Source organism: Gekko japonicus, unplaced genomic scaffold, assembly GCF_001447785.1.
Source record: "Gekko japonicus isolate JY-2015 unplaced genomic scaffold, Gekko_japonicus_V1.1 scaffold914, whole genome shotgun sequence".
In the NCBI taxonomy this organism is placed as follows: Eukaryota; Metazoa; Chordata; class Lepidosauria; order Squamata; family Gekkonidae; genus Gekko; species Gekko japonicus.
In genome coordinates, this window is record NW_015160240.1 from 274,107 (window position 1) to 298,026 (window position 23,920).

Sequence of the window (23,920 nt, forward strand, 5' to 3'; positions counted from 1 at the left end):
TGCTGTTTGGTGTGGCCTATTATGCTAATGAACTCCTGCTGAGCTTTTTCTACAAAAAAAGCCCTGTGAAACACTATTCAGATTATCTGACAAATATTTACATTTTGCATTTTATTAACAAGCCACATTGTTCAGCTATTAAAATAATTAATAGCTCACAAAAGTTGTTTGTTGTAAATTCATGTTTTATTTTTAAGTTAATTATGTTACAGTATTATTCTGTGAATGTATGTATTATAGATAAATAAAAAAGTTTTGGTTTAAAAATACATTAAAATACACAAAAGGAAAAAGAAAAAGAAAATCAAAAAAGGGGAGAATAGATTTTGATTCCCATCTATAATCAGTACATCTTAATTCCCTATTCGCTCTCTCTATAAATCCATAAATGAACCCCCCTCTTTTATTTATATTTCTTTTCTTTTCTTTTTTTAACAATATTTTTATTATTTTCCAAACAAAAAAAGAAAGAAAAGTGCATATATTATCAACCATAAATTCTATACTGCAACTCATTTGAAGGATTATACAACAATTTTTCACTTATCCCTATATTCATCTCTGACCAGTCATTAACTAATGAATTTATAGCTTGTATATTTTCCTTTATCAAGTTTCAAAATATATTGTTTACTGTTAAATTCCACAGCTGCATATTATCTTATCTCTGATGCCAAAAATAACTCATATAAATAATTTCAGGCCAAACTTTAGCCATTACATTTGTAACTTACTCCTATTACAGTGTCTTATTTCAAAATATATTAATTACTACTAAGCTACACCTCAACATATTTTCTAATCTGCAAACATCCAGAAGAGCAATACAAGCCAAACAAACATTTAAAAAACCCCAACAATATCTGACAGAACAATTATTTGGATTAGAACTAAAATACCGTATTGTCTTATACAAATATGTACTAACTAGGAAAAAGGCCCGTTGTGGAAATAAATACAACGACCTCTAGAAAGATATTTTCAGCCATTATTCCAGTTTCATCACCACCTATGAGGTTTTGGTTTAAGCAGCCACAGATCCCACTCTGGGACACACCTAGGGAATAAAAACTGTACACCAAAGATCTCTCTGCAAGATATTAATAAAGAACATTAAGAATACACAGTGTCAGAATTATGCTCTTCTAAGTGCAGTATCTAAGTGCAGATCTGGTACCATGGACTGAGGCTAGAGAGGGAGAAATCCTGGTGAACAATAGCTGAATATTAATGAGAGAATAACAGTACCAGAACGTGGAGGGGGATGCACATTCTAATGAAAGCAGCATGGTACAGATGGGTATCCTCTCTTGGACACACACACACATATATACAGATCTAGATATAATTCTGATTTAGGCTGCAGGTTCTAACCTAAACAAGGCCATCTGCATGCAAAAGATGTTTCCTTTCAAGAATCTCCATTCTGGATCAGCAGTTTCAAGCAGAAATTATATGGTTTCTTTATTTACATATATTTATTAAATGGACAACCTTAAACATACACACACAAGTAACATTATTAAAAACACAGCATTATAATGATTGTTGTCATCATATGGAGGAAGATCATATAGCAGTTCTTCTAGATTTAATACATTTTTTATTCCCCAGGAATTAAGTTACACAAAGTTCTTTTTAAACAAATCCAAAAGTCAGTCCAAAAATGTATTCATCTTTCTTCAAAACACCATAAGTGCAGATCATTTGATTCTTTATGACATCAAATCATTTCTTCATCTCAGCCTCTTCCTGCTCTAATGAAATGACTCAGTATGACTTCAGTGGGGCAAGGATCAAGCCCCAATTTAAGAACTAAATGGCTCAGTCTTGCAAAACCTGATTTCCATACCATATTTTCTTTCACACTGGCTGCAATAACCGTATAAGTGAAGGCAAATTCTCCTCCCAGCAAGTCTTTTCCTGACTGAACTACACAGAAAAATTTACTGTAAAAGGTTCCTCTACATCTCTCTCTCTCTCTCTCTCTCTCATTTTATTCTTTCTGCCCACACAACCACCTCTCAATTCTAAAAGCAGACATCAATTTTAAATGCAGGCAGGGTGTCAATGTCCCTGGTTTTCCATCATTCCCTTTCTAGAGCTTCCGTTCTTAGCTCCCCCCCTCCCAACGCTGCCTGTCGCCTGCTCCCTCCCAGACGGCCTTGTTCTTCCAGGTCAGCTCCGTACACACCTTCTCTGCCTATTCATCCAGGGTGTGTGTGTGGGCGAGAGAGACGATTTAAGCCCTGTCAAGGCAACCGACTGGATTTCGCCGTCAACAAGGGGGAGAACTGCTCCAATGCACAAACTCCATCAAAATCCACATGCACAACTCCTCCCTGAGACGAAGGCAATACACGCACACGCGCGCACCCACACCAGGCCTTGTTTAGCTCCCTCATCTCTCCTCGCTATGCACGGCTTCAAACACCGCTGCCGCACCAGATCACAAAGGCCCTGTCTCATGCATCAGCAGCAGCCAAGGTCTCGCTTCTCTTCTTCCTTCCTGCTCTTCCCCAGCCAAGCCGAAACCTGGTCCGACAAGCACCCCTCCGGTCACCTCGCTCCACGCCCCCATCCGTCCCCTCCCCAAATCGCCCCGCGAGACCCTCACCGCTGCCTCCCTTTTTTCACACACCCCCGGCCAGTCTTCTTACAACGACACCCTCCCCAGTCAAACCCAAGGCCTTTCTCGTCTTCTTCCCCTCATACATGGCGACACGATGAGAGGAAGGAGGAGGAAGGAAAGAAGGAAGGGCTGGGTGTTAGATCGCGCTAACAAAGGACTCGTACAGTGATTCAGCAAGTGATTCAGCTTTATTGGAAGTAACGAGCAAGCACTCAACTCAGTAAGAAACCAGAACAGAAAACAGTGGGAGCTTATGCTCCTTTTAAACATAACCGGGCTAATGTAGCCACGCCTATTTACAAATAACAACCAATGAGATTGCTCTGCTCGTCACTGTCCTCTCCAAACGCCATCTTCTTTTCACAACCCATTCTTTTTCTGCCTTATTTATTCATATTGCAATAGTCCCAAATCTTGTTCTGTTTACTCAGTTTAACCGCTACAAATCCTTGCTGAAAATCAACTTTTACCCCACAAGAAAGAAGAAACATTTGCCCAGTTGTTCATCTTGATCAGCTTCCGGCCGCTTCTCACTCAACTTTAGAGTTAAAGCCGTCTGGGATATTTCCCCCCCCCACAAGTCACTGCTTTTCTTCGAGTTACAAATGCAAAAACATGTTCTCACTTATTCTTCTTTTTTTTCCCTTCTCCGTGTTGCTTTATTATAAATTATAATTCCCAAGGTGGTTAAAAAAGGCTGGCTGCAGCTAAGTAGAATATGGCGTCCATGCTCTACCCCACAAACCGCTCCCGCTTCAGGGCAGCAACGGACACCCCCCCGCATTTGCTGGTTGCAGGAGGGGCCGAGGCAAAGCCCCCTGCCACCAGACCTCTCTATGGGAAGTCTGGCGGAGCACACCCGAAAACCAGGCAGCCCCAAAAAGAGCGATAAAGGGTTCGGGCGGCTCAGAGTGATCCGAGAGCCGCCCATCGCCACGCCGTCGGCCACCAGCTATTTATATTTCATTTCTCACCCTCTTATTCTTCAATATTGTATGCCAATAAAAGGTATTTGACTTTGACTTTGAAACTCATAAATCATCAGCTCATTTTTTCCCCATTTTCGGCAAAAAAGTCCATTAGAGGTTTCCAGTTAGCTATAAATGTATTTAAAGTTTTTTCTCTAATCACAGAAGTAAGTTTATCCATCTCCGCTAACTCCATCATCTTCACCATCCATTCTTCTATTGAAGGTATTACTGCAGATTTCCATTTCTGAGCATATAGTAATCATGCCGCCGTTGTCATATACAAAAACAAAGTTTCATGTGTTCTTTCTAATCCCAACAAAAAGCCTCTGGTTTCAACTGTATTATATATTAATCTTTAAAATTGTATATTAATCTTTAAAATTTTCTGAATAACGGAATGAATTTGCATCCAAAATTTTCTAGTTTTAGTACATGTCCACCATGAATGATAAAATGTCCCTTCTTACTCTTCACATTCAACACTTATTTATTTATTAATTAAATATTTACCCTGCCCTACCCCCAAAACTGGGCTCGGGGCGGCTCACAACATAAAATCAGCAACAATGAGAACAAACAATAAAACAATCAATAACGATAGCAGATCAGCCAAACCCCCACACATTATAACATAATTACCCCAAGAGGCTCCAGTGTCCTAAACTCCAGTGTCCAGATGGTGTCCAGAAACAGTAGGGCATTTTTAAACATTTTAGCTAATTTTTCTGCAGACATATACCATTGAAACATCATTTTACTTTCTAAAAGTTCTCTTTTACATTAGTACTTAGTGTGCATTTAAGACCCTTTGACCACATATTTTGCCATTGTTCCAAGTGTATATTATACCCAGAAAATTAGCTCATTTACCATACAATCCTTAATTTGTTCTTCCTCTGTCTCAAATTTCAGTAACAATTTATACATTTTTTGCAATAACATTAAATCTCGTGGCGTTGTGCTTGACAGGTGACCTCATCTCCTCTTCCCCTGGGCAGGTTGCTAATTTGGTACAAATGAGACTTTCTTCTCTTCCTTTTCCTCCCAACAGACATTGACGAGTGCCAAGAGCTGCCAGGCCTCTGCCAAGGCGGGAATTGTGTCAATACCTTTGGGAGCTTCCAGTGTGAATGTCCCCTGGGCTACTACCTTAATGAGGACACTCGGATTTGTGAAGGTACCGCGTCGGTGTTTTTTGAGATGAGAGCGCGAGATGTGCTAGCTGCAGTCACGGAGACAGCTCATACAGTTCTAGGCACCAGTATCATGTCTTGAGCATGGAGAGAAATAGAGAAATACAGAAAGAGGCAGAATTATTAGAATGGAAATTATTGTTCCTTGATTCCCCACTCCTCCACATGCAGCCAGCTGGGTGACCTTGGATCAACCATAGTTCTCTCAGAGCTGTTCTCTCAAGAGGAGTTTCTCCCAGAGCTCTCTCAGCCCCAACTGCCTCACAAGGTGTCTGTTGTGGGGAGAGGAAGGGAAGGCGATTGTATGCCGCTCTGAGACTCCGAGTGAAGGGCGGGAATATAAATCCAATTACTACTTCTTCTTAATTACAACCTCTGATTCTTTAAAAAGAATTTGCAGATCAGGAATTCTGGATTCTTTGTGGTTTTAGCTACTTTTAGAGTTGGGTTTTAGCTACTTTTAGAGTTCATCTATGCAGAAGAGAGGGATTGTCTAAAGTTCTCCTAATCTAAATGTCTCTTTGTCCCTTGGAGCTGTGCTGTATGTGCTCCTGCTGCTGTCCTGCACTGTTCCACGTCTGAGTCAGGGTGTTTTTCAAGCAGGGGCTGCCCGTGCCTGAACTCCAAGTGGCAGAATCACCGCTTGGAGTTCAGGGAAGGCGTGCGGCTGCCCCTCTCTCTCCCTTCCTGCAAGATTTAAAGGGCCCTCCGGCTGATCAGCGGGCCACATGCTCCCATCGATCAGCCGGAGGGCCCTTTTAATGTCACAGGAGGGAAGGGAGGGAGAGAAGGGCAGCAGCTGTTGTGGGGCATGCCTCGCCTTTGAGGGGGCAGAGCCCCAAGATGCCCCACCAAAGCTATGAGCCTGTTCTGAGCGCACAAAGCATGAAACCAAGGCTGATCCCCAATGCTCCAAATCATGGCTTGTGGAAGAATAAGAATGTTAAATTGAGTGTCGCCCTCCTTCCTGGAGCTGAGAGTGCTGTTATTGCCCGGCATATGTGGGCTACAGATCAAGACATGCTGGGGTAACCATCTTGCTTTTTACACACACCCTTCAGATATTGATGAATGCTCGGCGCACATAGGAATCTGCGGTCCGGGGACCTGCTATAATACCTTGGGGAACTACACCTGCGTCTGCCCTCCAGAATACATGCAAGTGAACGGAGGGAACAACTGTATGGGTAAGGAGCAAGGGGCTATATACTCAGGAATGTCAAGCATTTGAACATTAAGACGATCCCTGCTGGATCGGACCTAAGGTCCATTTAGTGCATCACCTTGGTCCCCAAAGTAGGCAAACAGATGACTCCAAGAAGTCCTCAAGTAAGGCAGAATGACGTCTCTGTTCCCTCTCCCCCCAAACTGCTTCCCCCCCCCCAGTATCCACAGCTGGTTTTGACTCCGAAAGTTACTTTCTTAGCTTGCCCAGCATTTCAGGACTGGATTCTTCCAAGAAGCCCAGAAGTCAAGGCATGAAGGCAGTGGGTGACTCAGAGGCAGACTGCTCCTGAACATGGGGGCACTTCGCTACACTTAGCTACAGCAGCTAACTGATATCTACATGATTCGTTTGGAGATTTACAACCAGCCTTTCTGCTTTTTACAAGGGGGGGGGGGGGATGGGACCAAAGCTCCCTCCAAGCTGTGGAGTCTTGTGAGCCAAAATTCTACTTTGTGAACTACTAGCAATAAAACTGTGAGCAAGTGATTTGGCTGCTGCATAAATTAGTTTGCTCTGGAGTCATCCTTCCTGAGAAAAGACAAAAATGTGTGAGCCGGAGGCTAAAAAACTGTGAGCTAGCTCACACTAACTCAGCTTAGAGGGAACACTAGATGGGACCCATGGCAGCTTAGGAGAACCAGTTTGCTGTAGTGATTTAAGTGCGCAGACTCTAATCTGGGAGAACCGGGTTTGATTCCCCACTCCTCCACTTGCAGCTGCTGGATGACCTTGGGCAAGCCATAGTTCTGGCACAGCTGTTCTGGAAAAAGAGCCGTTAGTTTCTATCAGAGCTCTCTCAGCCCCGCCTCCCTCACAGAGTGTCTGTTGTGGGGAGGGGAAGGGAAAGCCGCTCTGAGGCTCCTTCGGGTAGTGAAGGGTGGGGTATAAATCCAATCTCTTCTTCTTTTTCTTCTTCTTCTATATGTCTTTTGTCAGGTCCAAATGGCAGGCTTGGGTTTGGAAAATTAAGTGAATTTTTAGGAATGAAAACTGTCCTCTAGTATCACCATCAAGGGAACAGTAGCCACGCCTATTCGGTGATTGTAAAGGTGTTAACTGAATGAACAGCCAGAATAGCCCAGACCAGCCTGTGCTCATTAGATGTTAGGAAGCTAAGCAGGGTCGGCCTCTGGCTAGTACTTGGATTGATAATTGTAATAGTAATTGGATTACTCTTGAGGTAATTGTCATTGCAAATGCCTTGTTAAAAATGACAATGAATGAGTCAGGAGAAAAAAATATCTATTTGTTTTTACACAATATGTTTAATATGGATGTCCTCGGCCCCGGTCACACGGGCAGGAAACTGCAGAGGAGAAGCGTGGCTGTTTGCCCTGGGGCAAACTACTGCGCGGTTACGTGATCAGACCTCCCGTGGAGGTCCTGTGGAGGTACCGTGGAGGTTCCATGGCAAGGGAGAGGTGCCGATCACAGGACAAGCCGGCGCACAACGAAGAAGCGCGCGCCGCGGCAAACTGTTTTTTATTTTTGTGTACATGACAAATGCGCATGCTCCGTTGGGTGCGCATGTGCATCCACAGAGACTTGGACAAAAAAACCCACCTTATTTGCAAGGGGACATGGGCGGGCGCCGGCTGCCACCGGAAACGCGATCAGACGCCCACCCTTGCCCCGCAGTTTCCGGAAACTAGTACCTCCAAGGTACTAGTTTTTTGCCATGCAGTTTCGGCTGGAAGCCTCGGTTGAGCCACGGGAGTGCTACGCTTCCCAGATGTGCTGGTGAGATCGCGCCCGGAAACTCCGGCTGTTTTCCATCTCACTTGTGTGGCTTCTGTTACGTGTGACCGCAGCCCTCGATCCATATCTCCCTCTTCCTTTTCTGTTCTTTGTATCCATAATATTCTTTTTAAAAAATCGCAGCTTCTTTGCCAAATTAAGATGCTGTGCACCAAACCAGAGTTGATGGGCAGCTCACACCTCAGGTCTTGCAAGGAGAATTTCTTGGACCACCAAAGAAGACCAGAGTTGCTGTGCAGAAGGCAGTAGCAAATCCCCTCTGTTTGTCTCTGGCCTTGAAAGCCCCAAGAGGGGTTGCCATAAATTGATTGCGACTTGATGACAATTAGTTGTTATTATTATTACTTAATTAAGTGTTCTTGATAAGGTTCTTTTTCTTGTAATGGTTGGGATGAAGGGAGGCTTTGGCCCCGGTCACACGGGCTGGATATCGCGGGGGGAAGGCGTGGCTAATTGCCCCAGAGGAAACTAACATGCGGCCACCCAAGCACACGTCCCGGTCGAGGTCCTGTGGTTAGGGGAGAGATGCTGACCAGACGGGTATCCTGCAGCGCGGCACAGAAGCCGCTCCGCGCGATCGCACTAGCAATCGCTCTTTGTGCGCATGCGCTGTTGGGCGCTGTTGCGCAACCTGCAGAGACGGGCGCCGGATGCCATGTAAGTCCACCGGAAACGCGATCAGACGCCCACACTTGGCCCGCGGTTTCCGGAAACTAGTACCTCATAAGTACTAGTTTTTTAATCCGCACCTTCGGCGGGGAGCCACGGGTTCGCCACGGGAGCACTGCGCTTCCCAGATTTTGGGGTGTGATCGCGCCCGGAAAATCCGTGGGACTCCCATGCCTCTCCCATGGCAACTTTGCCGTGTGACTGGGGCCTTTGTCTGGGGTGCAAATCCTTTATCGTGCTGTGGGGAAGGGAGAATCGGCAACTTGTTCTGCAAAAATTTTGCAGAATCTGCAGGATTCTCTCTTCTGCTCAGCTAGTCGAGGTGAGACACGTCCCCTGGGCCTGGCAGGCCGAGACATCTCTGGGGAGAGACTTCATTATTTGCTTGCCCTTTTCAGACATGCGGAAGAGCCTCTGCTACCGCAACTTCAATGACACCTGCGAGAACGAACTTTCGTTCAACATGACCAAGAAGATGTGCTGTTGCTCCTACAACATTGGGAAAGCGTGGAATAAACCTTGCGAGCCCTGCCCCACCCCCGCCAGCCGTAAGTGATCGGGCCCCGTAAGGGGAGACATGGGAGGGGGGGCTTGTGGTCTCTGAATCCTCTTGGGTCACTTTGGCAAGAGCTGAGTTTGCTTAGGCTAAGACCACCTGGACAGATTTCCTCTCCACTGCCAGCTGTTTCCATTTAGCCTTATAGTCACTAGTCTGAAGCAGAGTTCGGTGCATGCTAAAGTGCTTGTTCCTAAACCTGAGCTGCTGGCCAGCTCACACCTCAGGTCTTGCAAGGAGAATTTCTCCTGCCACATTGTTAAACGTAGCCAAGCCATTATTTCAAACCCTCTCCTACAGCTGTTTCATATTTTGATTTATTCCGCTACTGGCTTTTTGTATGTTTCTCAGTATAATTTCAACCATGTCTGTTTGCATTTGTTTGAGCATTCATTTTAATCTCTTATTGTTGTAAATTACTTTACAACTTGTAAGCCTCCCCTTGATTTTTTCCCCATTGAAATGAAATCAATAAAATCGGAGCTCCACAAGGTTTAGTAAATGGCTAATATTAATCTACCACAGTTCATATTATCTATGAGGTACGTAATATAAATAGAAATCGGAATAGATCTACAATATATGTTGTTTATTATTTTCTTTACTATCTCTCTGCTCTCTTGAGGTAATTGTCATTGCAAATGCCTTGTTAAAAATGACAATGAATGGGTCAGGAGAAAAAAATATCTATTTGTTTTTACACAATATGTTTAATATGGATATCCTAGATAAATGTAAATATTTTCTATAAGCTTTTCTCCCCACCTCCCTCTTCCTTTTCTGTTCTTTGTATCCTTAATATTCTTTTAACAATAAAAAATTAAAATCGCAGCTCCTTTGCCAGATTCAGATGCTGTGCACCAAACCAGAGTTGATGGGCAGCTCACACCTCAGGTCTTGCAAGGAGAATTTCTCCTGCCTCGCTTCAGAGAAGCTGAGCATAGAGTTGGAAGGGGCCATGCAGGCCATCCAGTCCAACCTCCTGCTCAATGCAGGATCAGCCCTAAAGAATCCCTGACAAGGGTTTGTCCAGCTGCTGCTTAAAGAGTGCCAGTGAAGGGGAGCTCACCACCTCCCTAGGCAGCCAATTCCACTGTTCAACTACTCTTACTGTAAAAAAGTTGTTTCCTAATATCCAGCCGGTCCCTTCCCGTCCTTCATTTCAACCCATGACTGCGAGTCCTCTCCTCTGCTGCCCACAGGAACAGCTCCCTGCCCTCCTCTAAGTGACAGCCCTTCAAATACTCAAAGAGAGCAATCCTGGGGGTCCCCCCCACCTCCTGCAGACGAAATGTTCCCACGTACCTCAGCCTTTCCTCATAGGGCTTGGTCTCCAGGACCAATAGCTATCCAGCAGGAACTCCAGCAGCTATCCAGCAGGAACTCATTAGCATAATAGGCCACACCCAACAGCAGGAACTCATTAGCATATTAGGCCACACCCCATACCTTCCCTTGGCTTGCCCAGGCACCCCATGGCTGTGGGGCACCCGGGCAAGCCGGCCCTTAGACAGGCTGGGGGAGGGCGGGGGAGGCATTTAAATCCTCCCCAATCCTTCCAGGGGGCCCCCTGGCCCACCCGCCTCAGAGTCGTCGGGGGGGGTCACTCTCCAGGCCTTCCCTCTGTAGCCATGCACGGACAGAGGTTTTGGCTGTAGTGGGCTTGGCCAACTCTGAAGCCAGCCAGAACTCCATTCCTGTGTGTTCCTGCTCCAAAATAGCCCTGACTATCCCTTTCTCTTGCAGCTGAGTACCAGATCCTCTGTGGCAACCAGGCACCTGGATTCATCATTGATATCCACACTGGAAAACCAATTGGTAAGTGAACCCCAAACCGCAGTCTTCGTTCCTTCTTCTCTTCCCCTCTTCTGGTAAGAAAGTTTTCTAAAAGCAGCTGTCTCTTCCAAAACATGAACAGGCTGAGACTGTCTAGGAGTGATCTTGCGGCCATGGTGGATCATTCATGGAAATCATTGACTCGATGCGCAGCAGTGGTACGAAAGGGCAAAATTAACACTAGGGATTATTAGGAAAGGCTGAACGCAAAACAGTATCATACTGCCCTTGGATAAATCTCTGGTGTAGTCATCGGGATAGCGTATTCCTCTGTGATAAGTTGTGTTTGCTTAATTGCCATAAGGGGGCCTTGGCGATTTATCGGGGTTTGAACTTTTGTTGGCCGCCATGCAAACTTTCGTGATTGGCTTTCCTATCTTGAGAGCCTTGTTTTCAAGCGCCGATTTCTCAGTCTTGAAACAACCGTAAAAGCAGTGATGAATTGTTGTTCCAGAACTATGTAAGGGTGGAGAAGCACTACAAGTGTTGTCTTAAGTAACATGTGTATCGTGCGAATATCGGTGGCGCAGGTAGTTAAATGCCTGCCTTGTAACATCATTCGAACAGCCACTATGGCTGTTCGAGTACCACCATGGTCGAGGTGAGCTCTCGACCTTCGTCCCAGCTCCCGCCCACCCAGCGGTTCGAAAGCAACTTAATTGCAAGTAGATAAATGGGTACCCACCCTTAGATGGGTGGGGGGCACCCTGTATGGCGGCTGGAAGAACGACGGCGGCGATGATGGCGGTGGCGAGTACCGGCTCGAGACGGCAAAACAGCAGACGGCGTGGTGGCGTGGCGGCGGCAGACAGACGCGATCGAGGTCCGCACCAGCGATCCCTGGTGGCTAGGAAGAGCACATCGAGGCTGCCGCGGAGAAAAGAAGATGCGTGCGCAGACGCCCAGCACCAGCCCTGCGGAGCCGGAAGGACGTGGCCGGGCCGGAAGCAGGCGGAATCGCACGCAGAAGAGGAAGAGAACAGCCACCACCAAACACCGAACGCCGGAAAAAGACGCCTGCCAGCCGGAGACCCGACCGAGCCGAAGCCAAAAAGCCAACGGAAGAAAGAACAACGACCGCCATAGGGGGGTGCTGGTAGGTTCCCCCATCCCCTACACATTGTGGCCCTAGTTAGGGAAAAAGGGTGACTAGCACCACTAATATCTGTAAGCCGCTCAGAGACCCCTTGCTAGGGGTTCGAGCGGGGTACCAAATCGAAGGTTAAATAAAATAAAATAAATATACCGTGAATTTGTTTACAGCTTAGTTGTGAGCAAACAGGAAACACCTTTTTATATTGGTGAATGACATGTGGCTCCCTTGGGTTCTCCCGGATTAAGGTGGCTTGTGTGTTTGTGTTACCTTTATATGTTGGCCGTTGTCATGTCTCTTCATGTGACTAATCTGTCAATGGTAACCACAGGGTTTGATCTTTGTAAAAAAAATAGTTGGGTGCCCTGTCATTAAAAAGGCCATTGCAGAGTTGGACAAGGTGCAACCAGAAGTCTAAGAGTTGGAGCACCTTCCTTATGAGGAAGTTTGGGGTTTTAAAAAATTGTTTTAGATAAAGTATGCCTCATGCGGAGACAGAGATATTTGAAATTCTGCATTTGGTAGAGAAAGTGGATAGAGAGTACTCCCCCTTTGCTAATACTAGGAGTCACCTAAGGAAACTGAGCAGTAGTTTCAGGACAGAAAAGAAAGTACTTTCCACAATGCATAAGTAACATATGGAACTTGCTGCCACAGGATGTTGTGTTCATTAACTGAGACAGTTTGAAAAAGGGGCTGAGTAAATGATTGGAGAAAGAGAGATCCCGCGATGGCTTGTTCATCTATGCCAGCTGTCATGGCTCAGGTGGGGTTTCACCTGACGCTGCCACCACTCTGGATTTAGGATCCCTTGAGAAGGCCCAGAGCACCCTCCCAAGACCTTCAGACCTCCCTTTTGGCTGAATAATAGGCGTGAGGACCAGGCAGAGTGAACAATGAAAATAGTTTATTTTATAGGAGGTCAAACAACAAGTTGCAGAATAATAACAGTAAGTGGGTGAAAAGAAAAGAAATCAAATGCCCTAATGCGTCTAAATATATACTGTCCCTAGCTCACTATCTCAAGTGGCCTTAGACTACTCACCCTTCCCTTAGGATGAGGGTTTCTTCCCCACAGCAGCCTCTCTTCTGGCTCTGTTTCCTGGGAAGAAGAACAGTTTTTTCTCTTGTACCAGTTCTTATATTCCCCAGCTCTCTTCTTCAAAATCTGCACCAAAATTTCCCAAGGCCTTCTGGGGTTTGTAGGGCCAGCCTCCCCTACTGCTAGCCAGGCTCTCTGGGCCTAGTAGGCCTCTGGTGGCACAGCCCAGATCATGACACCAGCCTAGGGAAGTTTCTGAATTAGCAAGGTGTGGGAAAAGACTGGGACTCGGGGAGTGGGGAGAACCATCTTCTGTCCAGTAAATCAGCTGCAAACGTCATCAGATCACCTTCTCCGAAGACTTTTCCACATTCTCATTTTCCTCTCTTGGGTGTTCAGGGGGGTGCTGTTTCACACATGTTTAGCTCCCTCTTGTGGTTGATTCAGTGTTATGTCACTTTATGTCCAGCATAACTTGCCGTTTAAATCTGCGGGGAGATATGCAAGACCTAAAGCAATGTAGTATCCAGTCGACCACTAGAAGGAGCAAAACATGCGCAGAACAGGAAAAACCCTGAAGCAACGGGGACACACAAGAGAGGGAAATGAGAATGCAGGAAAAACCTGAGTTGTCTGTACCTTTGGAGGCTAGGTATGAGTCTTCCAGAAAAAGGACCTTTTCAATGGTGGCCCCAGCAAGGTTCTTCCAAAGCCATTTTTGTTGTCTTTTAGGTGCCAGGCAAACTCTATCCTATAAGGTCTGAGTTTGTTACCTTGTATCTCAGTGCCAGACCTTCAGTCACCTGAAACTGTGCCACTCATCCTTATATGTGTTTCAAAGCGAACATGGGGGGAAATTGCAGAAATTGAATGGAAGCACATTTACAGGGTGCTATAAGATAATATGATTTAGAATAGGAAGTAATTCTTAGTTAGTAATATAATGGGTATAATAGGAGTTAAGGGATTAGTTTGAGAATACTTTCTATTATTAATAAATAATTGTAGGATTGTTGGAAAATAAGGTTAATGTTTTGTATTATTGTGCACTACAGAAATTAATAAATTGTGAATTAAAAAATATGTGTGTTTCAAAGTCTGTGCTACCATTTTAATCTGAATCACCATTTGATGAGAGAATATTGATTTGGGGGCTCTGAATTCTGAACCTTCTTGGATACTCATTGGGACTGGGGATTGGTAAGACTGGGAAGGTTCTGTGGTTCTGCCTGGCCCCTCACCACTACTTTAGTAGGGGTCTGACAATTTCCACTGTCCCTAATTTGCCATCTCTCTGCAGATATTGATGAATGCAGCGAGATCCCGGCCATCTGCACCAACGGGGTTTGCATCAACCAGATTGGCAGCTTCCGTTGCGAGTGCCCCATCGGATTCAGTTACAACAACATTCTGCTGATCTGTGAAGGTAGCGTACAGGGCCACGGGTGGGGGGGATTGGGGGGGAAAGGAGATGAGTGCAAAAGAAGTGCAGCAGTGCTGAGGTCAGCAAAGGTAGGAAGAAGAAGAGGAGGAGGAGGAGGAGGAGGATTTATACCTCGCCCTTCACTCTGAGAATGTGGGGCCTGCAAAGTAAGTTTGCATATACATCTTTCTCTCTTCCCCTCGTCCTTCAGACATTGATGAGTGCAGCAGTGGAGAAAACCTGTGTCAGCGCAATGCCGATTGCCTGAACATCCCAGGCAGTTACAGGTGCGAATGTTCCTCTGGATACAAGCTGTCGCCCAGTGGAGCATGTGTAGGTAAGACTGGGAAAATTATTTTGCACCCCAGGAATCAAGGCCTCTTACTAGGCAATCAGTAGCCCCAAGGAATGACTGTTGACTCTAGGGCTTTGCCTTCAGCCATTACTTCATGTAAATCCATGATCAGGCGTGTGCCATCTGGAAGGCATGAACATGTTTATGTATGGCCGTTTACAATGTTGACTGAGGGCTTTCCTGCATTCTCATTTTGCTTGCTAGAAATTCCTGTTTCTTGGGATGGGCTGTTCTGCATGCGTCTTGCTCCCTCTAGTGGTTGATTTGATATTATAGTGGTTTATGTTCAGCATAAAAACCTGTATTTCAAATCGGCAGGGAGATAGGCTGAAAATAAACTGGTAATATTGAATCAACCACTAGAGGGAGTAAAACATGGGCAGAACGCCCCCCCCCCCCGAAGAAACTGGACCTTACAAGCAAGGAGAATGAGAATGCGGAAGTGCCCCAAATGTATCACCAAAAATCTCCCCTACCCCCCCACCCCCAAATTTTGAAGTTTTGAATTAGCTGGTTGTGTTTCTTTAGTGGGAAGCCGGTTTTATTTCTTAAGTGGGACCAATGAATTATAAGTCCTCTATTGTTTCATTCATGCACCATTCCATTGTTTCGTTGTTCCATCCATTCAACATGGCTTTCAGTTCCTTCTGTGCACTTGTGTCTATTTCCCCCTCTAATGTAACTGATGTACACTGGCACATATATAACATCTGCAAAAGAGCAATCTCGATGGGATGGTTTCAAGACTCCTTGCTGTATTGTCCCAGCACCCAGCAGCACATGTGCACATCATTAAACAACACACAGAAAGAGTTATATGCATAATTTCATCCACATTGCTTTTTGTCTGTGTTTTTTCAAAGCGTGCATGTGCATTGCTGTCAGAGTGGGGAAAGACACACAAGAAAACAAAGAACCACTGTGCATGCTTTGATTCCGGAATTACTTTTATAAATACTGTGATAAACTGGACTTAGAGGTATTTGTGAATTTCCTGCACTGTGCAAGGTGTTGGACTAGAAGACCCTGGAGGTCCCTCCCAACCCTATGATTCTATGAAACATGACCTTATATTTGCCATCTCTGTAGAAGACAAATTAAATAGCATCCTGGGGGGATGTTGTTTCTGTGCTTGGCCACAATGTCTCAGTGACAGAAGATCTAGATGGCCTCTTCCTTGATTTTCTTTTTCCTGCCCTTCTTGAGTCTCCTGCTTCGAACTGTTGCCTTGTCCCAGTGTCAGTTACTACATCTGTAAAATGGGTATAACGTCTAGGCTTCTCGTAAGAACTACGAAGACCCTTGCAAGCCAAGTGCTGTAAGAGACAGTGGTGCCTCCCCCAAGGAGGGGGATATCATGGGAGGGTTTCCCAGAGTTCTGTCTGCTTTCCAGGGATGGTGCACAGAGCTTCCTTCTTTCATGGGTCTGGGTTCTTGCTTGCTTTTTCACTTTCTTCCAGGCCGTAATGAATGCCAAGAGATCCCCAACGTCTGCAGTCACGGGGACTGCGTTGACACAGAAGGAAGCTACCTTTGCATCTGCTACAACGGGTTCAAGGCCACCGGGGATCTGACCATGTGCATGGGTGGGTAGGCGTCTGGGGGACGGGGGGAAGCATTGCCAATGTAATTTAATTTATTGAAAGGATTTATCGACTGCCTTCTTACTTGAAAACAAAACCTGACCATGTGGTTTAGTGGCTAGAATGCCACACTAGGTTCTGGGAGACCCAGATTCGAATCCCCATCTTGCCATGGAAGTTTGCTGAGTGCCCTTAGGCCAGTCACACACACTCAGCCTAGCCTACCTCACAGGGTTGTCCTGAGGTTTATCAGATTAGAAAGAACAAGCTGAGGTTGAAGGGTTAAATCCTCTCTCCTCCGCTGCACAGAGCCTTAGGCAAATCAGGGCTATGTGAGCTTGCAGGCTGTATTGCAAGAGTGGACTGAGAAGTGTGACCTTCGTCTCCTCTGTCTGATCCCTTCGCTATGAAGTTCACTGGCTGATGGGGGTAAAACTGAGCCGAGCCTGGGTGCTGACAAGAAAGTAGCCAAAATGGTATCTCCCATCTCCTCCTTTGAGCATTCCAAGAGAGTCAATACTGGGGTGGATCCGACCTCCACCCTCCCACTCCTCTGACCAATGTCGAAATCCTTCTTCCAGCCTAAGGAGACTTCCGCCAACTTAAGTGGCTCTTCCGCTGGAGGAAGAGTCCCTTAAATATGAGGAAAGCTCCTTAGGCTGAAGGAAGGTTCCTCGGGGCATGGTTAGATCCAGTCCACTGGGATAAAATTTAAGTTACCTTCACCTCTGCAGCAGTGTTCCCTCTAAGCTGAGTTAGTGTGAGCTAGCTCACAGTTTTTTAGCCTCTGGCTCACACAGTTTTGTCATAGCTCAGGAAGGATGGCTCCAGAGCAAACTAATTGATGCAGCAGCCAAATCGCTGGCTCACAACTTTAATGCTGGTAGCTCACAAAGTAGAACTTTTGCTCACAAGACTCCACAGCTTAGAGGGAACATTGCTCTGCAGGGTGACCTTGGGCCAGTCGCTCTCTGTCAGTCTTATCTAGTTCATAAACCTACTCTGGATCAAGTGGTTGACCCACATAGTCCCTGGAGGGAGGACTGCACAGAAACGAGATGCAGAGGAACGTCTTAAAACCAGGAAATCCACCACAGCCTCAAGATTTCCTTGGCTGGGAGGGCGGAGTATAAATCTGAGAAATAAATAAGTAAAAATAGAATAAAACCAGGTTGTTATTCTCCAAGGCCCTCTGGAGTAGGGTTCTGCCTGGAGAGGAGGTGGTGTTAATGTTAATTCTGTGGGGAGAGAGTCTCGCAGTCAAGGGGCAGTCCCTGCAAAAGGACAAGCCACCGACCTTACGTCTTACCGCTGGCTTCATACCCCCAGCCAGTTCCTGTGGATGGAAGCAGTCCTCCAGGGACTTTGTACCCAAGTCCTTTGGACCCATTTCAAAACAAGTTTGGTAATTTTCTTAATTTCTGTGAGAAGAGAGGTTTTATACCCCGCCCTTCACTACCTGAAGGAGTCCTGGAGTGGCTTACAATCACCTTCCCTTCCTCTTCCCACAACAAGGAGTTGTTCAAGAAGTTCAAGTTCCGCAGGGCCTGCAAGACAGAGCTCTTCCACCAGGCTTTCAACTAGGAGCTGCCCTCCACTACCGCCAACTATTACTATCAATAACATCTGTGGTGGGGGCCGGCCCTGTCGTGGGAGACTGGAATACTACTAAGTCGGGATCTTAGTATGTCATCTCATAGTACGCTCCCCTAACTCACGGATGGACTACCAAGGCGAGCACATTTAATATTGTATGATTGTTTTAACTGGTTTTAAATGTTTTATGCTAACCGGCTGTATTACGCCGGCAAATTATTATAAATAAATAGACACCTTGTAGGGTTGCCAGGTCCCATCGTCTCCCCAGCGAGGGGATTTGGGGGGCAGCCTGAGAAGGGGAGGGGTTGTCCCCAACCTGACATCATGCAGAGTGACGTCATCACGTCGGGGACACAGTGCCATGGACACATGTCCCCCCACTTTCCCCGAAGCATTTAAAGAGAACCTTCCCTTTAAATGGTTGGGGGAAAGTGGGTGCCACGCCCGCCTACCCTGCAAGCCACGAATCCGTGACCTGTGGGGCAGGTGCACTCAGTGCCCACTCCTTTCCCTTCCCCTTTCCACAACAGACACCCTGTGAGGGAGGTGGGGCTGAAAGAGCGGATGCCACCTGCCCTCCAAGCTGCAAATTTGCTGCTTGCGGGGCAGACACGAACGGCTCCTGCTCTTTCCAAGCGGGGCTGCAGATGACTGTTGGGGGCGGGACATCCCCAGCTGGCCGGTGTTTGGGGAGAGCCCCAAAAATCGGGATCCTCCGCCCCCACTTGGGGACTGGCATCCCTAGCACCTTGTGAGTTAGGTGGGGCTGAGAGAGCTCTGAGAGGACTGTGACTGACCCAAGGTCACCCAGCTGGCTGCACGTGGAGGAGTGGGGAATCAAACCCGGTTCTCCCAGATTGGAGTCCACTGCACTTAACCACTACACCACAGCGAGCTCTGTGGAATATGTTCCAAAAGTCTGGGGGAGGGCATGATCTAAAGGGTAATATCCAGAAATGGGTCTTCTGGCAGCTTAAAGACTGATTGTGTCAGAGCCCCAGTCAAGTCACTCTTCAGACACACTTTCTTGGTTGAAAGTTTTATTAGAAGGTATGAGATGTGCAGGGACTGAACTCTTGTCAGAACTGGGGTGCAAGGGCGGGAAATGGTGCATATAGTCACAATTACACATTCCATTCGTACACATCAGCATTACTGTCCAGACCATGAGAGATAGACGGTCCCCGTCTAGCTAATCAAAGGCACTTCTCCAAGGACACCTTCCCATGTGAAAGGAGCCTCTGGGGCTGCTTAGAAGAATGACTGAGGCTGGCACCGCTACTTCTACATACACTCACTTCCCCCCCCCCTCAGGAATGGCAAAGGGGAACAGGTTATAGCATAGGAGGCAAGCGTTACAACTGCAATGGATGGACTCTACAACAGCTCAGGTATCAATAAGGTACAAGGCAGTAATCCAGCAGGTACAGCTGGGCAAACTACCTGAGCCTGACAGATTGTGGCAGAGGCTTTCATAGGCTAGAAGCCTCCTCATCTAAAGTGCGTAAGGATCTGCATACGAGGATAGAGGAAGAAATTCCAAGCAGATAGACACAAATGTACCTCCTTTGACTGGCCTTCTGCATCCAAAGCTGGTGTTCTGCCACTGAACCGGGGTCTTCCAGCTAAGACCTTAGCCCATAGTTCGAGCTCTGGGATTTACCACGCTACTTTTTATAGAGTCAGACCCTTGTTTCATCTAGGTTAACGTTGTCTGCAGTCACACACACTAAATAATCCGCTTTCAATCCGCTTTCAGTGCACTTTGCAACTGGATTGTACTGTGCGAACTGGCAAAATCCAGTTGGAAAGTGCATTGAAAGTGGATGGAAAGTGGATTATTTAATGTGTGTGTGACCACCGCCATTCTGTCTTTTAACTGTGACTCTCCAAAGTTTCGAGCAGAGAAAGGTCTTTCTGAACACCTGGATTCCTTTACCTGGAGACTGAACGGGGGACCTTCTGCATTCAAAGCGGGTGCTCTAACCACTAAACCACCACGTTATAACGGTTTTTGGGATCCCTTTTTCAATACACGTCACAAAGCGACTGGTTCAGATCCCGCCATGGACCAGCCAGTGGCTTTCTCCACCCCCATGGTTCCCACGATACGGGAGATGAAGATGACAATTCCAAACTGCCGTACAGGGTCATTGTACTTTGAACACATGACAGTGTTGTGCTAAAGATTTCTATCCATACCCACCCACCCATTTTTGTCCTCGCAGACATCGACGAGTGCGACCGCCAGCCCTGTGGGAATGGCACGTGCAAGAATACAGTGGGGTCCTACAACTGCCTCTGCTTCCCTGGCTTTGAGCTGACCCACAACAATGACTGCATGGGTAAGAGAGTCCCGGCTGGCACGCTGCAGGTGGGAGAGGCCTTGGACATGCTTTTGGTAGGGATGCATTTCTCCTCGGATTTAGTGTTCCAAGTGACCTAGACCGTTTCCACACAGCATCCCCCTCCTATTATCCACTTTTTGAGGTTTCCCCCTTACTTTGCTCCGATCTTTTTTGAAAGAATGCAGCCCAGTGGCACTTTCTGGACAGGAAGGTGCACATTTTCAAAGGTCCCGCCCTCATTGGCACCAGTTTCCTTTCATCAGTCTCATGCAGTGCCCATTTTCCCCACTGTATCACCAGAAGGCGGGGGGAGGCCTTCTTTATTAAATCAATAGTTGCTATTGTGCTTTGTGCAAAACCATAATAATGTTGCCATGATCCACTAGTTCCTGCGGATTCTCAGGTTTCATTAGAAAGGGGGGGAAAGTAAGTCTAGCTCTTTTTGTTGTGGAGATATAAGGAGAAAGGTGCAGGCAGTTTTTGTCCATATTTCATAGAAAGGAATGAGGAGGAGAAGGTGCAAGACCTCATGAGACAGGCAGGAATGTACTGCTCAGTTAAACATGTGGATGTTCCATTGCTGCTGCAAATGCATTTCCATTCACCACAGTAACAAAAGCAACACAAAGAATTGCCACTGTGTGGATGCAGCCCTGATCTTGTTTTGAAAGTACAGCCAATGAAATACCCGTAACATGGGTATTCAGAAGTAGACTACCTCTAAGCATTCAGGTTCCATTCAGTCATTGTAGCAAATAGCCATTTATGGATAGCACCTCTGAATGTGTCTAAATCCTCCTTTAAAAGCAGACTAAACTCATGGCCATCACTACATCCAACAAGCTTATTCCTCACTGAGTGAAAAAGTACTTCCTTTTGCCTGTCTAGAATCTCCTGCCCGTCACCTTCATTGGGTGCCTGAGACAATACAATTCCAGATTTTGTACAGAGCATTGATCATGCACGGTTGCTCACAACCAGGGGTCATTTCATAGAAAAAGAGGTGCAGGAGCTCATTAGCATAACTTATTAGCATAACTTATTTGCATATGCCACACACCCTGACATCACCGGAGGTGTGTCAGAAGGCAACACCCACCGCTCAGGTTCCACTGGACTGTTTTGGATTGCTAGCTATGGAGGGGGGGGGACGCTCAGATCTGCCCTCATAGAGGAGGGAGAGCTTGTACCTGAAGGTGGGCCGGGGGGGGGGCTTTGCAACTTATTTGGCTGCTTCTTGCTCCTCGTGGCCCGACTGAGGGCTGCTGGGAGCAGGGGGGGGCTTGTTGCATGTGCCCGCCCCCTGGGCTCATTACTGCCAGAGCTCCGCTCCTGTGTGCTCCCGCAGGAAATAACCCCTGCTCACAATACTCCATCCCTTCACATATTTTCCCCTCTGTTACCTTTGTACAGATGTGTACTGATTAAATCCTGGGCATGATTGTATGCACTGGTGCATAAAGATTCTTTGGGGGTGGCCCTGACCTGGATAGCCCAGGCAAGCCTGATCTTGTTAGATCTCAGGCTGACCCTGGCAAGTACTTGGATGGGAGACCTCCAAAGAATACCAGGGCCAGGAGGCAGAGGCAGGCGATTAAACCACTTCTCTGAATGTCCTCCATGCCCCAGTAGGAACCTCCAGAGGTTGCCATGACTTCCAGGCACGGGCACGCACGCACACATGCACACACACACACATATATAAAAATGCAAAAATACCACCCCCCAAAATTAAAAGGATTATTTGGGGGTGGAGTGTGCAACAATAAAACTCCACATGAATAGAATCATACAAACTATTTTATCAGCGTACACAGAAGGATGGCCCAGGCTAGCCCGATCCCGTCAGATCTTGGAAGGTAAGCAGGGTCGGCTGTGAATTGTACTTGGATGAGAGGCCACCGAGGAAGTCCAGGGTTGCTACACAGAGGGAGGCCATGGCAAACCACCTCTGAACCTCTCTTGCCTTGAAAACCCCCCAGGGTCACTGTGGGTTTCCCCCCCATTCTCATTTTCCTTGCTTATAAGTTCCTGTTTCTTTGGGGGGGGGGTTTCCCCTCTTCTGCACATGTTTTGTTCCCTCTAGTGGCCGATTCAATATTACACCAACTTCTGTCCAGCATATCTCCCTGCAGATTTAAACTGCATGTTTTTATGACAAACGTAAAGCAGTGCAATTTCCAATCAACCACTAGAGGGAGCAAAAAAACCCCCAAAACAGGAATTTACAAGCGAGGAAAATGAGAATGCACAAAAGCCCCATAAGTCAAGCTGGGACTTGATGGCACTTTCCATCACCACAGAACAGGGGGAATATTTGCAAATCAATTGAAAGCTGCAGCAAGTTACATATTCTCCCATTTCTACATGAATTTTTGAAAATTCTCCTATTTAAAGCAGAAAGAGGCGGGATGGCACAGTTGGGGGGCAATCTGCTCGCTCTTTGTTTTTGAAAATGTTCACGCTTGCCTCCTTTCCCGTTCTCCCCACAGATATCGACGAATGCTCTTCTCTAGCTGGGCAGGTTTGCCGAAACGGACAGTGTATCAACAATATCGGCTCCTTCCGGTGCCTCTGCCAGGAAGGCTACGACCACACAGCAGATGGCAAGAACTGTGTCGGTGGGTGCCTTCTGAATATTGACTCCTTGAGATCCCATCTGAGTGGCATGGGGTCCGAATAGGGTTGCCGGGTCTTACCTTTCCTGCAGCGGGGGGCTCCTGGCTCCTCCTTGGGATGTCTTTGCCTCGTGCGCAAAGCGTGTGCAGTGCAATGACATCGCCACTAGTGATGTCATCATGAGAGACCTCCCAGTTGAGAATGATAAGAATATAGAAACAACCGGAGAGACGTTTTTATAATGCAATAGATACTATATTGAAATTTTATACAAATATCCACAAAGTGTAATTCAACATTTAAAATGCTAAGTTTATAAATCCATAGAAAAATCACCTAATAGTTCATACATAAGAATCACAATATGGAACGAAGCTTCCGGCTTGTGTCTTCGTTTGGATCCCAAACTTCCTCAGAAGTAAATTCTCTTATTCATCATTTTGCATTTAGTGAGTGTCGTCCATAATTTCCTCTTTGCTTTTCAAAGCTTATGTTCCAAATAGGAAACAACAACCTTCATGCTAGGCTCCAGTCCAGTCTGCTGCGCGCCTTGCATTCTAGCATTCAACAGCGCGCAGCAGACTGGACTGGAGCCTAGCATGAAGGTTGTTGTTTCCTATTTGGAACATAAGCTTTGAAAAGCAAAGAGGAAATTATGGACGACACTCACTAAATGCAAAATGATGAATAAGAGAATTTACTTCTGAGGAAGTTTAAGATCGAAACAAAGACACAAGCCGGAAGCTTTGTTATATATTGTGATTCTCTTAATACATTGTGATTCTTATGTATGAACTATTAGGTGATTTTTCTAAGGATTTATAAACTTAGCATTTTAAATGTTGAATTACACTTTGTGGATATTTGTATAAAATTTCAATATAGTATCTATTGCATTATAAAAACGTCTCTCCGGTCATCATGCTGGGGCCATCGCGCAGTGACACCCTAGTGTTCAGGGCAAAAACTCTATGGTAGCCATAGAGTCCCCCCCCCCCCCAAATCCAAGACGTTG

General features: G+C 46.4%; 1 protein-coding gene across 1 annotated transcript in view; it reads left to right on the forward strand.

Moving 5' to 3' along the window:
- FBN3 (fibrillin 3) overlaps positions 1-23,920 on the forward strand; it is a 248,900-nt gene that overhangs the window by 179,618 nt on the left and 45,362 nt on the right. The window contains exons 35-43 of the mRNA XM_015413252.1: positions 4,655-4,780; positions 5,858-5,983; positions 8,850-8,999; positions 10,754-10,825; positions 14,279-14,404; positions 14,613-14,738; positions 16,217-16,342; positions 20,167-20,283; positions 22,779-22,907. Of these exons, the coding sequence (XP_015268738.1) occupies positions 4,655-4,780; positions 5,858-5,983; positions 8,850-8,999; positions 10,754-10,825; positions 14,279-14,404; positions 14,613-14,738; positions 16,217-16,342; positions 20,167-20,283; positions 22,779-22,907 (1,098 nt within the window). The remainder of the gene's footprint in view (positions 1-4,654; positions 4,781-5,857; positions 5,984-8,849; positions 9,000-10,753; positions 10,826-14,278; positions 14,405-14,612; positions 14,739-16,216; positions 16,343-20,166; positions 20,284-22,778; positions 22,908-23,920) is intronic.